Genomic DNA, 17461 nt, shown 5'->3' with positions numbered 1-17461 from the left:
TGGAATGCTTTTTGTTGTATGGTATTCATTTTAAGATCTTCATTTTAAATTAATTATTCATGGACAATTTTGGTTTATGTGCGGTTTTAGTGAGGATGTGCTAATAATAGAACAAATACTGTGTTGTTTTTTGTACTAAGTCACAGGGTGTTTGTGTAGAGTAGGTTGACACATCTACAGTCAATAATGTATTTGACCTGTGCCCTGTACTTTGTGGAATGGTTAAACTATCTAAATAAACACCTTAGGGTCTAATACTCTGTCAACAATATGCGTAAAATGTGAGTCCATACTCTATCTACAACGTGTGTAAAATGTGAGTCCCATACTCTATCTACAACATGTGTAAAATGTGAGTCCCATACTCTATCTACAACATGTGTAAAATGTGAGTTCCATACTCTATCTACAACATGTGTAAAATGTGAGTCTCGTACTCTATCTACAACATGTGTAAAATGTGAGTCCCATACTCTATCTACAACATGTGTAAAATGTGAGTCCATACTCCATCTACAACATGTGTGAAATGTGAGTCCCATACTCTATCTACAACATGTGTAAAATGTGAGTCACATACTCCACTTACAACATTGTAAAATATTAGTGCCATACTCAATCTACAACATTGTAAAATGTGAGTCCATACTCTATCTACAACATGTGTAAAATGTGAGTCCTATACTCCATCTACAACATGTGTAAAATGTGAGTCCCATACTCCATATACAGCATGTGTGAAATGTGAGTCCATACTCCATCTACAACATTGTAAAATGTGAGTCCATACTCTATCTACAACATGTGTAAAATGTGAGTCCCATAGTCCATCTACAGCATGTGTGAAATGTGAGTCCATACTCCATCTACAACATGTGTAAAATGTGAATCCCACACTCCATCTACAGCATGTGTGAAATGTGAGTTCATACTCCATCTACAACATGTGTAAAATGTGAGTCACATACTCCATTTACAACATTGTAAAATATTAGTGCCATACCCAATCTACAACATTGTAAAATGTGAGTCCATACTCTATCTACAACATGTGTAAAATGTGAGTCCTATACTCCATCTACAACATGTGTAAAATGTGAGTCCCATACTCCATCTACAGCATGTGTGAAATGTGAGTCCATACTCCATCTACAACATTGTAAAATGTGAGTCCATACTCTATCTACAACATGTGTAAAATGTGAGTCCCATAGTCCATCTACAGCATGTGTGAAATGTGAGTCCATACTCCATCTACAACATGTGTAAAATGTGAATCCCACACTCCATCTACAGCATGTGTGAAATGTGAGTTCATACTCCATCTACAACATGTGTAAAATGTGAGTCACATACTCCATTTACAACATTGTAAAATATTAGTGCCATACCCAATCTACAACATTGTAAAATGTGAGTCCCATACTCTATCTACAACATGTGTAAAATGTGAGTCCCATACTCCATCTACAGCATGTGTGAAATGTGAGTCCATACTCCATCTACAACATTGTAAAATTTGAGTCCCATACTCTATCTACAACATGTGTAAAATGTGAGTTCATACTCCATCTACAACATGTGTAAAATGTGAGTCCATACTCCATCTACAACACGTGTGAAATGTGAGTCCCATACTCTATCTACAACGTGTGCAAAATGTGAGTCCCATACTCTATCTACAACATGTGTAAAATGTGAGTCTATACTCCATCTACAACATATGTAAAATGTGAGTCACATACTCTATCTACAACATGTGTAAAATGTGAGTCCCATACTCCATGTACAACATGTGTAAAATGTGAGTCCCGTACTCCATCTACAACACGTGTAAAATGTGAGTCCATACTCCATCTACAACATGTATAAAATGTGAGTCCCACACTCCATCTACAACATGTGTGAAATGTGAGTCCCACACTCCATGCACAACATGTGTGAAATGTGAGTCCATACTCATCTACAACATGTGTAAAATGTGAGTCCCACACTCCATCTACAACATGTGTAAAATGTGAGTCCACACTTCATCTACAACATGTGTAAAATGTGAGTCCCATACTCCATCTACAACATGTGCAAAATGTGAGTCCCATACTCTATCTACAACATGTGTAAAATGTGAGTCTATACTCAATCTAAAACATAAATATATTCATTTATTCACAGAAATTCACTGCTGACAACACCGCCATCCTTTAAATACCACTTAACCCACATTGATGCATATTTTCAACAGGTCATTTACAAAAGCACATGTGCTTCTAAGAGCAAATCAAGTTTTCTGAGGAGTGAAAATTCAGGCATTTTCAGCATCTCACAACCATCACCTGTGAAAAAAGCCGAAAATTTCAGATAAAATATACTTTGAGTTAGTTGTTGAGACTTTGCTGAACAGTGTAACAAGACTACCCCTACATGTACATATACAACATGTATAAATCTTGTTTCTCAAGATTATCTAAAAGTTGAGTTTGTGCTATTTTCTTGACATCGTTGTTTTTACTACCTCTTTGACCAGCGTTCCACAGCAACTCAGGCACAACCCTTAGAAATGCATTGTACAGTGGTGTGTGTCCAAGCAACATTCTTCCATGACATAAATCCATCCTCCTGGAATATTTGATATAACATATACTGTGTTAATTCACTACGTTCAATTACCCACCATAGACTTCGGTTAGTCAAAATTACTATTTTGAACTGCAAGCATTAATCAGCGATTCTGCCAATGACGGAGAGATAGAATCTAGTTCAGGGGAAGCCCCATGACCCCAAGACTTTTTTCCCTTACGTCACGAACCACGTGACCGAGGCCATATGGCGGCGCCCATACGGCTGGCTAATCACTCTGGTTTTCTCTCTGCCTCGAATGGAGATGAAATCTAGCGAGCTCTGCCTGGATCGCTTGCTTTTTTTTCCTGTCCAGCTTGGGTTGTTGCCGCTGGGCAGCATGCAACATTGTAGCTGGTAGGATAAGTTTTTCTTGTCATTTTTACCCTCTTGTCGTTTTCCTCTTTGTGTGTAGCATTTTTCACAACAAAGAAATAAAACCTGGGCCTCGTAGCTTAATCACTTGTGGATTGCATTATGTTAACTTTTGCTACTGTAATTCGCTTTCCTCATGCATGTCGTCTTCATTTTATACTTGATCTACGTATTTAGAAAATGACAGCTCCATGACTCGCTGCCGTTTTTTGGTCTCGTTTTTGAGTCGACTGTGGAGTGGTTATATTAAGAATTTACCAGCATAGAACCTGCATCCGCTAAGCTTTTTGCCGTGGCTGCGTCCGAGGGTAGGAGTCTTTGCTTTGAAGGCGTGCGTTTTTCACTGGAGTTCCGAGGCCTGAGATATTTTTTTCAGAGCCATCAAATTGCTGAGACTGACCACGTCGTGTGTTTGGCATGAGTGAAAAGTCCTCACACTTGCTTACCTGTGCTTCGCGTACCGGGACCTCGAGTAGGAGGCCCGACCAATATTTTTTCGGTCTCCCCCAGCTGATCAAAGGGCATCCTCACAGTCTGTGTTTTCAGGCGGTGGTTTACCCGATTTTACCGGCTACCGCGAGGCTGTGCCCCTGGAGTGTTTTTCCTCCTATGGGGCCTGTCACAGTTCCCTTCATGGATCATTCCTCGCACGGCGCCGGGTTTGCCTCAGAGTTGAGGGCTTTGGTAGGACTGTAGGGGCAAATTGCATCCCTGGCAGGCCAGGTAGATCAGACGCAGTTGGAGCGAGCTGTCTCCACTGCGGCCCCCAGTGGGCAAGCAAAAAGAAACATGAAAACATTGTTTGCATTCAAACACATCTCTTCTAGGGAACCCCCATTCCCAGCCGTGGCTCTCCCACTAATTTGGGTGAGGCCGAGGCTCAGGCTAATTGCACTGGGTCTCCTCTGGAGCCTCAGGCACTGAATGCCAACGGGGTGCTGGCAGCCAAGCCTCCAATCTCAGGGTAGGGCTTTCAGGGCAGGGCAAACGTTGACCCCCCTACTTTCAGCCAGCCAGGGTTCGTTGCACGGTAATGGTACAACGGTAACGAATTTACCTTTGTGTCCGGTTTTCGCTGTGGGTTTTGACTCCCTTATTACCGACCCATGGGCGTCCCCAGAGGGAACCGACCCTGTCATGAGACACACATTCGAACACGCTCTCTCTCACATGTTTAAAGTGAAAATGAGACACAGTTCGCTCATGCCGGATACAGCCGATACCTCAGGCAGTCCGTCAGAGTCTTTCATCTGTAACGACTCAGTGAGCCATGCTTTTGGGGTGATACAGAGTTTCATCGATCTTAGTGATACTATGTAAATACCCCCACCCCTAAATACCCCCGACCACTTACAGTTGCTTCAACGCTTATGGGATTACAGGCACCGGATTCAAAGCAACCCCATCGGCAGGTCTCTCCCTGTCCGTCTGAGTGCAGAGTGGGACACAGGGTGGCTACTACTGTGCAACAAGACGCTGCCTTAGACGTGTGTGTTTTCCCCAGGGAGTCAGGGCGTACGACCCCACCTCAGTGATGCAGACTGGACATCTTCTACCCTCTTTGTTCAGGGAATGGTGGGTACAGTCTCGAAGCGTTGGAGTGCAATGAACCCTGCCAAGTGGAGGGCACCTCAAGCACAGAAAACACAACGCCTAGGGCGTTGTCCTCTAGCCAGAGTCAGAAGGCAAGCGCTCATACCCTTTTACAGAAGGGAAGAGTAGGGGCCGCCCCAGGGAGGAAAGAGCCAGGTGGTGGCTCCTCACCCTCCTCGAGTGGTCGTCTACCCCAACAGCAGGGAAGCATGTTTGACACTTACATCTGCAACCGGTGGACAGGCAGGTATTCGGCGAGTGGCCAGATCACAACTTAGTGACTACTTCAGGCCTTGATAAAATTCACCTCATGGGAGTGGAGAGCACCCCTCCCCCTCGCAACTATCGAACCAATGGCCACATATTCCTGTCATACACAGATTGCGTCGGTGTAGTCTGGTTTGGAGACAGCGGGTGCCTGATTTCAGGACCTTTTCAGGTCGTGACATTCTGTTACTGGATACTGCTGAAATCTCCATCTCTCCCGTCAGTGTCTCCCCGATTGGGCACTGTCAGGGGACTCCCGCAAGGTGAAAGCAATCAAACGGGAAGTAGCAGTTTGCTGGGAAAAGACGCCATACACAGGGTAGATCAGCCGGCACTAAGTCCAGGCTTTTACCCAAATGTATTCATTGTTCCAAATCTACAGGTGGCGGGCGTCCAGTTCTGGACCGAGGCAGACTGAATCAGTATGTGCTCCTCGATAGGTTCCACATGGAGATGCCATTCAGGGTTTTGCTCTCCATCCACCGTTTCTACTGGCTAGCCCCACAACACTTAAGCTGGGCCTACCTGCACATACTGATGTACCCAGCGAGTTGCCAGCTCCTTCCTATCACCCAGCTGGGCCAAGTATTCAAATTTTTGGTGCCCCCATTCGGGTTATGCACAGAACCCTACATGTTCACCCGAGTGATGAAACAGGTAGTGCTGCTGCTTCACCAAATGTCGGCACAACCTCATACCAATCAATCCATACCTAGATGACTCATTACTACACAACTCGTACAAGGGATTATTATGTCAGGCTAACACAGGATTTACTTCACCAGTTGGGCTCTTTAGTAAATTGACAAGTCCCATCTCTCCCGTCAGTGTCTCCCCGATTGGGCACTGCCAGGGGACTCCTGCAAGGTGGAAGCAAATCAGATGGGAAGTAGCAGTTTGTTGGGAAAAGACGCCATACACAGGGTAGATCAGCCGGCACTAAGTCCAGGCTTCTACCCAAATGTGTTCGTCATTCCAAATCTACAGGTGGCGGGCGACCAGTTCTGGACCGAGGCAGACTGAATCAGTATGTGCTCCTCAATTGGTTCACATGGAGATGCCATTCAGGGTTTTTCTCTCCATCCACCGTTTCTACTGGCTTGCCCAACTAGACTTAAGCGGGGCCTACCAGCACATACAGATGTACCCAGCGAGTTGCCATCTTCTTTGAATCGCCCAGCTGGGCCAAGTATTCAAATGTCGGGTGCCCCCCGTTCGGGTTATGCACAGCACCCTACATGTTCACCAGAGTGATGAAACAGGTAGTGCTGCTGCTTCACCAAATGTCGGCACAACTCAATCCATACCTAGATGACTCATTACTACACAACTTGTACAAGGGGTTATTACGTCAGGCTAACACAGGATTTACTTAGATGGGGTTGCTGGGCATGGAGTTTGACACAGAGGTAAGCTTGGTATAGCTATTTCAAATGTGTTGCTTAGCCAAACGCCTAGTCAGCGTTCCCTCAGTGTCCTTCCAAGAACTAATGGAAATCATCAGAATGATGACCTCGGTTCGAAAGGTGGTTTCCCAGGCCGCACTACACAGCTTGTTGTTACAATGCCAAGCTCTCCTATGGGAACTAGATTTTGATCTCGGACCAAGTCAAGGAAGCCCTGCTATGGTGGTCGTCACTGGCCAACCTCGGACATGGGCCCTCTTGGACCCACTCGCCGCAGGTATGACTCTGGTAACAGATGCCTCCCCCAAGGTTGGGGAGCACATCTATTGGACGAACAAGCCCAAGGATATGGCCCCCGCATTTGTTTCGGGACTACCATATCAACCGGCTCCAACTAAAAGCAGTGTACAAGCAAAGTCCTGCTCCACACAGGCAACACAGTGGTGGTCTCCTTCAAGAAGGAGGGAAGGGCGTTCCTCATCGTTGTCAGTCCTAGCGGAGCAAATCCTCCTTTGGTGCATGGAATACAATGTGGAGCTAACCGCACACCACCTTCCAGTCTCACAGACGCCTTTTCAGGGTGGCTCCGTCTCAAGAACACGGAGTGGCTGACACCCCAGTGGGTAACCCCCAGGCTGTTTTGACTGTGGAACGGTCCAAGGTTGGACTGGTTTGCCGCACCCGAAACACTAAGCTCCCGATGTACGTAACACTCCTGCTGACTCCAGGAGCCTGGGCCAGGGTCGCTTTGCTAACCATGTGGACCCACTTAGTTTCCACATCTGTTGGAAATGCTAGTCGAAACACCAGTAGTGCTTCCGGACTTACCGGATCTGCTGTCCCAACCAGACGGTGCACTACCAACGAGCCCAGCAGGTATCACTTACATGCATAGAGGCTCTCAGTAACCTGCACATACGAAAGCTTTTCTAGGTTGCGAGCATACACTGAGTGGTGTAGCGAAAAGGAGCTTGATCCATACCATCCCTCTATTGGCCAGGTAGCAGGCTCCTTTGTCCACCTGTTTGACGAATTGGGTTTGTCCTACGCAGAGTGGTTCATCCCGGACTGGGAAAAGACTTTCATAATTTTTCTGTCTGACTCTGCCTACAGTTCAAAATAGTCATTTTGAATGACCGGAGTCTATGGTGGGTAATTGAATGTAGTGAATTTAGGCAGAGGGTTCTCCGAACCCGCCTATTCACATAGTTCATACCCACCATAGACTCCGGGACCCCAACGACCCCACACTTTCCATAGCGTTGGTCTAAGTCGTCGAGGCGAAGAGAAAGGAACCAGAGTGATTAGCCAGCCGTATGGGCGCCGCCATATGGCCTCGGTCACGTGGTTCGTGACGTAAGGGAAAAGAATCTTGGGGTCATGGGGCTTCCCCTGATCTAGATTCTATCTCTCCGTCATTGGCAGAATCGCTGATTAATGCCTACAGTTCAAGATAATCATTTTGACTGACCAGTCTATGGTGGGTATGAACTATGTGAATAGGCAGGTTCGGAAAACCCTCTGCCTAATTCACAGAAATTCACCACATATGTGCATCATTTGTTTTAAGCAGGAGTGGATTTCACACAATGTAGTGGTCAAATTCGCAGATTTGATATAAATTCAATAAATGTACAATTTGTTCATTTAATAGTGTAGGAACCATTGCTGAATGAATAGAAACCAGTATTTAACAAGTTTTGCCTTCTACTGAATTATTATCCGAGTGTTGCTAAAAAGTGTGTATACATTGTGATGTGTTGACTCAGGAACACACAAAACAGTGAATTTCAAGTTTAACTTCTTGTTTATTTTCTCATTTTCAGTTACAACAATGGCACTACCCGTTTACATATCAATACATTTGGGTGATCAGGTGACACATAGCACCATTAGAAAAGTATGCATGCAATAAAGTAGTCTCAAAAACGTCACAACATGAACATGCACTATTAAAAGAAAACACTGCCATGAACCATGTTTGTGTTATTACCATCAAGTGACCACAAATTGAATTGGAAGATTATTGTCGCTATGGATACTCATAGCTTACTTTGTTAAACTTTAATTTTGTAACTTCTTTAACTATGTAACTTCTTGAACTCTGATTGGTTGAGCCATATAATTTGTAATGTTGTTTTATACTGTAAGTTGAAGAATGCATTGGATAATGTATCCTGAGATATCATGAACTGAAGAAATACATTGTTCTTGTAGCACATAACTGAGTACTCATTGGATGAAAGAATATATGTTTGCCCTAATGTGATGTAATGGTGTGATTTGGGATGCTATGACTTGTGAAGCTGTGACTTGTAATATTGTGACTTTTGTAATATTGTGATATTATGTGTGTTGTGATGCTGTGACTTGGGAGGCTGTGATTTGTGACTTGTGATGCTGTGACCTAGGATGCTTTGACTTTGGACCTTTTGCCGATGTGACTTGTGATGCTATGACTTGTCAAACTGTGGATTGTAACTTGTAACTTGTATATATGACTGGTTATACTGTGTCTTGGGATGCTGTGACTCGTTATGCTATGACTTGGAATGCTGTGGTTTAGGATGCTGTGACACGTTATGCTATGACTTGGGATACTGTGGCTTGGGAAGCTGTTGATGAGTTGATGAAAAAACATTTCTTAGTTCAACAGACAATGAATGATTTTCACAGAAGATATTACAATTTACACAATGAAATTTGACATTTGTTGGTGTACGTTTCTGGGAATCTAACCCGTTACAACAATAAGATACCAAGACGAGTAACCACTATCTTGATTGCCTCGCATGCAATGACTTTACGGTTCACTTGACTATTGCCTGTTTGTGATTTAAGGGTTTTTGTAGCACTAAAACACTCATTGCATATTTCCAAATAATTGAGGTACCCGAACATAATGTTCTTTAATTATGAACCCCAGTTGTACGTATCATGCTCATATTGTAATCGAAAATGACCGACACATAGTTTAACGCCAGGGGGTACGGTACCATGTCAATGTTCTTTTATAATTTAGTTGATGGTAGTTTTCACTCAGCAACTTATCATAACTGTAAAACCAATTCAGATTATTATTTTAATTTTAATAGGCTATGATATATTTTTTCATAGCGCACAAAAATTACCCTAATTAAAATACAAATCAAGACATTAAAACGACAATACAGACATGCTAATTTTTCTGATAACTTTTTGGTTTATATATCTGATTACAATTTATCGTCAATTATACGTTAGTTATGTATCATATCAATATTATAGTCGACAGTTCTTTGCAACATTATCAATAAAGCTTAATATGTGAATTAATTTCCATATAGCATACATATCTGGATAAATAAGTGTAGCATTATGTGGAATTGTAACAAACTATATTTGTTTGCTTTGTTTCAATATTTTGTACCGGAGATACAACTCCAATCAATTGTAATTGATGTCAACTGGAATATAACAAATGTAACATTACTGAACAATACGTGATGATAATTACAAAAGAATACATCATGTATCTATAATCAAAGTAAATGAAACTATCCTGCTACCTATACACCGTATATATGTATCAATCAGTAGTTTTGAACTGTTGACTGTATAACATCGTATATAATACAAAAATATATACATCCGAATTACTTTAGTTCTAATAGGAGAAAACAAATCGTGAACAATCTCGATTGAAATATGACGATAGTTGTTTGAATATGATATGTGCAATTTTCAACAGAAACAGCTTATTTCTGTCCAGGCAGGCAATAAGGTTATCAAATTGCGGTAGATATAGAAGATACATTAGTCAGCATATAGCCAGTGAAAATATAATAGATAATATACTTGCAATGCAAGATTTACCTTTCTATAAAGTATAAATTTAAATAATAGGTGTGGTATTATCAAGCGTAAATAATATAAATTGAGCAACACTATATCCGCTTAATAAATATCAGAATTATTTACTTAGAAAACCATATACTAATACCAATTACCTTTACATTTGTAATTATTATTTACGAATGTTCAGATTATGTAATGTTGAGGTAGAGATGCAGTTTGCCTGACAGGTATTTTAAATAGTTAATTAGGAAACCAAGATGACCTCCCTTGTCCACTAAACTATATATTTTCGGAAAGTTATTGTATGAATTTCAACATTTTGTTAGTATTTTTTTTATGGACACTCTAGTTTGAAATATGCACACAAATGTGCTTTTTCGTCAAAAGTGATTAAAAAATTAGTTTCGAAACCATGCTTCTGTTTCCTGTCAAAATTGGTTTATGGGTACATCTGTTAACTATGAAGAAAGTGCCATCTTGAAAACCGTCTACCAGTTTTGCAGGGCAGCAGCTCAAATTTCACTACTTCAAGTTTATGCATAAATTAACACCCAGGCTAGTTGTCTGTACGATTGTTGTGACACTGTTCAACCAAAAACAATGCCCCGACGGCGTTTTGAAAATAAACACATTGTTAATCATTTGTGAAAATTCAAAACAAAGAGTCAAAGCGTCTAGGAGCTATTTTTTTAAGTTCTGGGATGTGCACTAAAAAGAAGCTGAGATAATTGCTAATTTGCATAACAATGCACTCAATAAGAAGTTTGCTAATGCTCATAATTAAAATGGCTGTAACAGTTCCAAATTTAAATGTATTATCGTTTTGTTAAAAGTTAAATATAGTGCATAATATGGAGATTCCGTCATTTCTTTTTTTTCACCATTTTTCTTTTTTATTATTTATGTACAGCCTTGCTAAATCTTGCAAAGCATTCAAAAGAGAGAATGTTTGCACCCGTTATCTATATTTTAAACTCGTTTTTTGAGTATGTTCCACTATTCGCAATTCTACAAAATGATAACAGTCTATATAGCCAAGACTGTTTGGATAATAACAAGCCAAAAAAAAAAAATCACTCCCAAGTGCCCACAAACCTGCATCTCTACCTAAAATTCGCACACTTCTGATTATCTGTTTATTCGAATAAGTTTGAATTTGTTTTATTACGTCACACCAGTAATAATTTATAATGATTCATACAGAACATTGTCAACAAAACCTTCAGTTGAATCTTGAAATCTTGGTGCTGCTGCTGTCTCATACTCTACACATTTAACATCTGGATAGACAGGATTGGGAGCAACTGACAACTCAGCGGACTCGTATATTGTGTTCAAAGCAAACCCCTCATCGGTAGCCGATGGCACTGTAACTTGAATATCACTGCTATTTCGGAATTGATCCATTACTGTTTCAGTAGCGTCATCCAAATTAGTAGACCTAGCTGTATTGTTAATGGGATTGTCTACAAAACCTTCCTGCTGATCGAACTGACCTTCTGACTCTATCATGGAAAGTCTCTTGGGAGGCACAGGGGGAACACTTCCACCAACAGTATGATTTCTATCCGGATCTGGCTCTACTATATAGGCATTATTATCCACTCTGGAGCGTTTGGGTTTAACCACTACTGAATACATGTCACCACCTGGTGATGTCTCATCTGTAGCATCAGTCATGCGAGACGATGTTGGCAGAATCTCTACCTCAGTCTTACTTGGATCTAATCTAGGAGAGACCATTGGTACATTGTATTTCTTTGAAGATTGACCCATAGTTGCTTGGAGAAATGAAGAGTCATCCAAACCAGTGAAGCTAATTGACTCGTAAATGATATTATCTACAAAACCTTCTTCCTTCTGATTTGACTCGTCTTCTGACTGTTTCATGGAAAATCCCTTTGGAGGCACTGGGGGAGCACTTTCATCAACAGTATGGTAGGTATCAGGTACTATATCGACACTTGTATCCACTCTGGAACGTTCTACCTTGGGTTTAAGCACAACTGAGTACATGTTCCCAACTGTCTCATCTGTGTTATCATTAATAGAGGTTAATGCGGATGGTATCTTTACATCAGTACCACTTACATCTAACCTGAGAGGAATCAATGGATGCGGCTCTCCATCGCAATATGTCCGGGAGTTCTGAATGATTACGTTATGATCTTGGCTCCCAGATATATGTTGACTATTACGAGGGTTTTTTACACATGCATACATGTCCTCCAACAATTCATCTCCAATCCTACGTTCGTGACCTTCATTGTTTTCAGGAATATCATCTGCCATCAAATTGGTTCCGCCAGATGGATTGCCATGGTTTTGAGTATGTGCATCTTTGTCTGATCTATGACTTGGATGGACAAGAGCTACTTTTGGCAGAGGTGTTTTCGTCTCAACCGATGCATCCATATCATCCGTCTCCCCACTGTCATATGCCGGGTTATTAAACACAACATTATATTTATTTTCTAAACCTGCGGTATTGCCTTGTTGATTCTCAGTTACTTCGCTAGCTTCGGTCACTACACTTCTCTCGTTTTTTTCTTCTTTGGTGCTACGCCTGTCAAATTATATAATATACAGATCGGTTTCTTATAACAGATACTGATTGCCACAACATATTAAATACGGAGTTATTTTCTGTGTTTCAATTGTTGCTGAGTTTTTTATTGGATTGCGATTGTGCACGATTTCGTTCTTTAAACTTATTTTCGGAATTTGCTCTTACCTATTTATTTTGAGTATTATCACTAATATAATGATAATTATCAGAACCATGACAACAAAAGACCCCGCTCCGACACCTATGTACATCACCATACCTAGAATATGATCGTATTTTCAGTTAATATAATCTAATCACAATCCTATGATGTATTTCGAAAAACGTATTCCCTCATTACAAACAACACTGTATTTATATATGAAATTCACATAAATTTGATGGCAGCCTGAATATGTAAATCGAAGTAAAGCGATCAACATGAATTATAGAAATACGAATAATACAAATGTTTCGTACCTGTCCTTTTCACTAGTGACTTAAAAGAACCTGCGATGGAATTTATTGTTTTCGCCATTAGAAACACAATGAGTAGCTTGTTACGAATATATATCATGAAAAACAACTTTTTCCGTCATTAAATACAGGCATTGAATATTATAGCTTTTTCATTGTTAACATTGTACATGTAATTTTATTTGAATAAATATATCTAATTTGAACTGAACCACGTCTGTGAATAAAAAATAATCCTTAAAAAAGTAGTAATAACCAATAAATACGGTTCTCACCTGGAGATGGTTCAGATGACATAGTGTTAATAGTTGACGTATGTACTGTACTTGTCACAGCTGTTAATGAAACATATTTATTGAGGAATTAAGATGTTGGGATGTAGATTGGTTCTTAATAATAAATAATAATAAACATTCCAAGGTGTTACATAAAAGATGTCCATAGCAAAGAAGCGATTATAATTATTAGGGTGAAAATTATGTAGAGTAGAGAAGAGTAAAACACTATTGGGAAAAGAATCAGGGAGATTTCCACAGAACTGGGGCTAGATAAAACTGACGGAATGATATTTAAGACATGTGTTACGACGGAGAAGAGCTATACCAGTATTATTTATTTTATGGTTATTTATAACAGAGACACACGGCAATTGGTTTGAGTGAGAGGTGTACATTGGAGCAAAGTAGACTATCAGTGTCTGTATACAGGTGATAATTAGAGATAAATTATTTCTAATTGGTCCGATATAGTCTTAATATGTAAAGCAATCATCGGCTGTAATTGTGATCATATATGTTACAGCGTTTATCCAGTGAGACCCCCTTAGATGTTGTAGAAGTATACTTCAGAATACTTTATATAGATAAATACGGAATACTATCAAACTTGACTTGGTAGATTCACGGATACAGTTCTACCACACAACATATGTCCCTCCAGGACCCAAACAAAATGTTTTAATTAAGGATGTAGTAGACTTTCGTTGGGCAAAACAGAAAAAGCTTGATAAAAATAATAATAATGATTAATGACTAACAATTTTTACATGTTATTGTAGCCCTTGCAACACTCTATCCCAAAATTATGATAACGCTAATGTCAACATTAATTACGTCACGTGACTGCTAAATAAACAAAATCGATTGTTCTACTATTTTTACTGCTACTAGAAAACGAAAACAGTTAGCCAACATATTTTTATGAGAAAAGGAAGACTACAATGTTCTTAACAATAATGTAAAAGAGATAGTTTCTGAATTGTTTGGTTCTTTTACAAAGTGGTGGAGAAGAATTCTGTAATAAATTAGAGTGCTCTTTTTTCACAGGTCAATTAGTAATGAAATATTACTGATACTTGAAAAATATTTTACATTTTGTTTTCAATTGATCTTGAGTTCAATCTCTGATAAAATCAATGAAATCGGGCAAAAACTGTTCGCGTAATCGTGATTTTTGTGGTTTTAGACACGTTACGTTTCAAGTGGCTGAAAAGACTCAAAAACCAAAAGTAGCACAGTCGAGTGGATATTTTCTGTTCAGCGCATCGTGTTCAGTTAATTTTTGATGTTTAGGATAGCTACTGTGTTGGTTTTATAAAAATCAAAACAACCCGTTTGGTACAGGGCCGATAAAGTATGAAAAAATCGATAATTTGAAAAAAGCAACGTGAAAACGAAGTATGGCCGCCTTTGAATAAACAGTGTAATCCCGTTATCAATTTAAATGTATTTGCTTGACAAGCTTAGTTTCGAGTGTTATCCCATATCACAACAAACTTGGCAATTGTTTATGTACAAAACGTGATATGTGACCGTTAAACTTGAACACTGTCGTGTCTACGCTCCCTTTCTTGCAACTTTCTCGTAAGCCACGGCACCTGAACCGAGCGAAAGTGTCATCAGAGCAGAACTACATAATGAGATGCGAGTACTCGAAAAAGCTACGCTTTTTATTTTTACTAAATATCGGCGATGACACTTTTGTTGTTGAATATCAATTAAAAATCGTATTTGAAGTAAAAAAGGGCCTACTATTTGCTGACTGAATCCGCTTGGAAGCAAGTCAGTCAAGCTTGCCGACAGTACTGCCGTGAATTACAGGTTGTCGTTTTTGCTCTATAACTCGTTACAATCGGAGTTTCGTTTAGTTTAGTTTTGTCGACTTGCAGTACGATTGTTATAAAATTATTACCAGCACAAAACAGTTTTCATTTCAAAGTGCTAAGAATGTACGCGTAACTGCTTTGTCTACGAACCACCGATGCGTCACTAAAATTTGAAAGTCAGTCTGCCGTCCCACATGACACAATGGACCTGATTAGTCGATTTTTGACTACCTCGTATTCTTAGTCAATCCGCGTGCATGTGCTATGTTCGAAAGGCCGCATGTGCGCCGGAAACTAAAGTGAGATTCCCAGCCATAACGAGATTCTTCATTGATGTTTATTTTTCCCTTTTTACACCGAGAACATTTACAGTGGTCAGCCAGATTCGAAATCAATATATCCAGGCCGGCGAGCCTCGTGTTATGCGCTTCACCGCAAGCATTACCAGATACTGCAGACTTCGCTGGCGATATTTTTCGTTTCGACATCATGCTCATCCTGTATGTTGATGTTGTGTCGTCAGCCTCCAGTGACAGTTTAGTGGTGTCCTCATCGTCAGCATTCGAGGTAGTTACGGTGGTGTCTTCAGTCTCCAGTGCGGTAGAGCAGATGCCACTTTGGTTTTCACTCGACTTGTCTGTTGTCGACTCGTCCGACTTTGTTTCGTAGAGGGACTGTGTTTCGTAGTAAAAAATACGGTTTCTTGCTATTCAGAAACTTGCAGGTTTCGCCTGTCATTGGAACACTCTTTTTCCAATTTTTTCTCTGTGCCATTTTTCAAAATAAACTTGGTCAAAACAAAATAAATGAACAATAATATATAGTAGAGAAAAGCGATGCGATGAACTATCAGCAACGAGTGAGTGTATCCGGTCATTTGACCGAACGCGTACACGCGATGTTTATTTGCGGGATTAAGCTAATTACAAATGTTATTGTTTTGGCTCAGAGGGGCTTAGCCGAAGTGCACATTCCGCGGGATTTCCGTTAATTGTAAATTATTTTTTATTTTTTAAAAAGCCGTTTTTTCTTGAAATAAAAACGTGATTTAATAAAAAAAACAAGGTCGTATGGCTGCCTATAGATATAAGTCACCATTTAATAAAAGAAAAAAAAAATGAAGAAAAAAATCATCACGAAAGTCTACTACATCCTTAAATGCCAAACAGAGTAATATATGTGACATTGATACACTCACATGCTAATAACGGGTCTTCACACAAAGTGAAAACAATCACTAACCTGTACATTGTGGTTCTATACCAACTGACCAATTACCAGTATCCATACATTGTTTATATGATGTACCAATACTACTAATATAGTAACCATCCACACAATAATAGTACACAGTGTTTGAATAGGTATAGTCAGTATTGGTATGGTTGGCATTAGGGAATGACGGTGGAACACCACAGGATACAGCTGAAAAGACAATCATTTGCTTATTCTGAAATGAATAACTACCCAGTCCATTGACCAAATCCTAGTATCTACACACTGTTTATATGGTGTGCCACTCCCGCTACGACAGTATCTATCCACACATTGATAGTATACAGTGTTTAGATAGGTATAGTCAGTATTGGTACTGTGAGCATTGGTGAATGATAGTGAGATACCAAAGAGACAAATAACCCGTGAAATGCGGTTCTTTACCAGCTGACCAATTACCAGTATCCATACATTGTTTATATAGTATACCCCTACCACTATGATAGTAACCATCTACACATTGATAGTGTACAGTGTTTGGATAGGTATAGTCAGTATATATATGGTAGGCATTATAGAATGATGGTGGCACACCACCTGATACAGCTGTAAGAAAAACAATTTGCAGATTTTGAAATGGATAGTAAACCCGTAAATGTGGAAATAGACCAAATACTAGTAACCATACATTATTATTATGATGTATCAATGTACCAGAACTGTGATATTAAGCATCTACACATTGGTAGTATACATGTTTGAATAGGTATAGTCATGGTAGGCATTGTAGAATGATGCTGGGATACAGCTGAAATGATTATCAATTTTGAATAAATAAGCTGACCAACTACTAGTATTCATGCTTATATGGTGTACCACTGTGATAGTAACCATCTACACATTGTATGGTAGGCATTACAGAACACAATTATCGATTCTGAACTGAATAACCTACCTTTGCAATCTGGTTCTATACCAGCTGACCAATTACCACTATCCATACATTGTGTATATAATGTATCA

General features: G+C 39.9%; 1 protein-coding gene across 1 annotated transcript; it reads right to left on the bottom strand.

Moving 5' to 3' along the window:
• Window positions 1-10909: 10909 nt before the first annotated feature.
• LOC146731528 (uncharacterized) lies at window positions 10910-17446 on the bottom strand. Its single transcript, XM_085493202.1, has 6 exons — window positions 17394-17446; window positions 16466-16648; window positions 13395-13454; window positions 13123-13152; window positions 12829-12922; window positions 10910-12660 (listed from the first exon to the last, which is right to left on the bottom strand). The coding sequence occupies exons 1-6, from the start codon at window positions 17437-17439 to the stop codon at window positions 11280-11282; spliced, it is 1794 nt and encodes a 597-aa protein (XP_085349328.1). The 5' UTR covers window positions 17440-17446; the 3' UTR covers window positions 10910-11279.
• Between the last annotated feature and the right edge of the window lie 15 nt (window positions 17447-17461).

This window comes from Saccoglossus kowalevskii, chromosome 18, assembly GCF_978046115.1.
Source record: "Saccoglossus kowalevskii chromosome 18, keSacKowa6.1, whole genome shotgun sequence".
Classification (NCBI taxonomy): Eukaryota; Metazoa; Hemichordata; class Enteropneusta; family Harrimaniidae; genus Saccoglossus; species Saccoglossus kowalevskii.
This window is presented reverse-complemented; position numbering and strand designations above follow the sequence as displayed.

What these genes read in the sequence shown, in the direction of transcription:
- LOC146731528 (XM_085493202.1), bottom strand. Translation starts at nt 17,439, where the DNA reads ATGGATAGTGGTAATTGGTCAGCTGGTATAGAACCAGATTGCAAAG. An exon ending in GTCACTAGTGAAAAGGACAG is followed by an intron (nt 12,923 to 13,122) that starts GTACGAAACATT and finishes ATCATATTCTAG; the next exon opens with GTATGGTGATGTACATAGGT. An exon ending in ATAATACTCAAAATAAATAG is followed by an intron (nt 12,661 to 12,828) that starts GTAAGAGCAAAT and finishes ATAATTTGACAG; the next exon opens with GCGTAGCACCAAAGAAGAAA.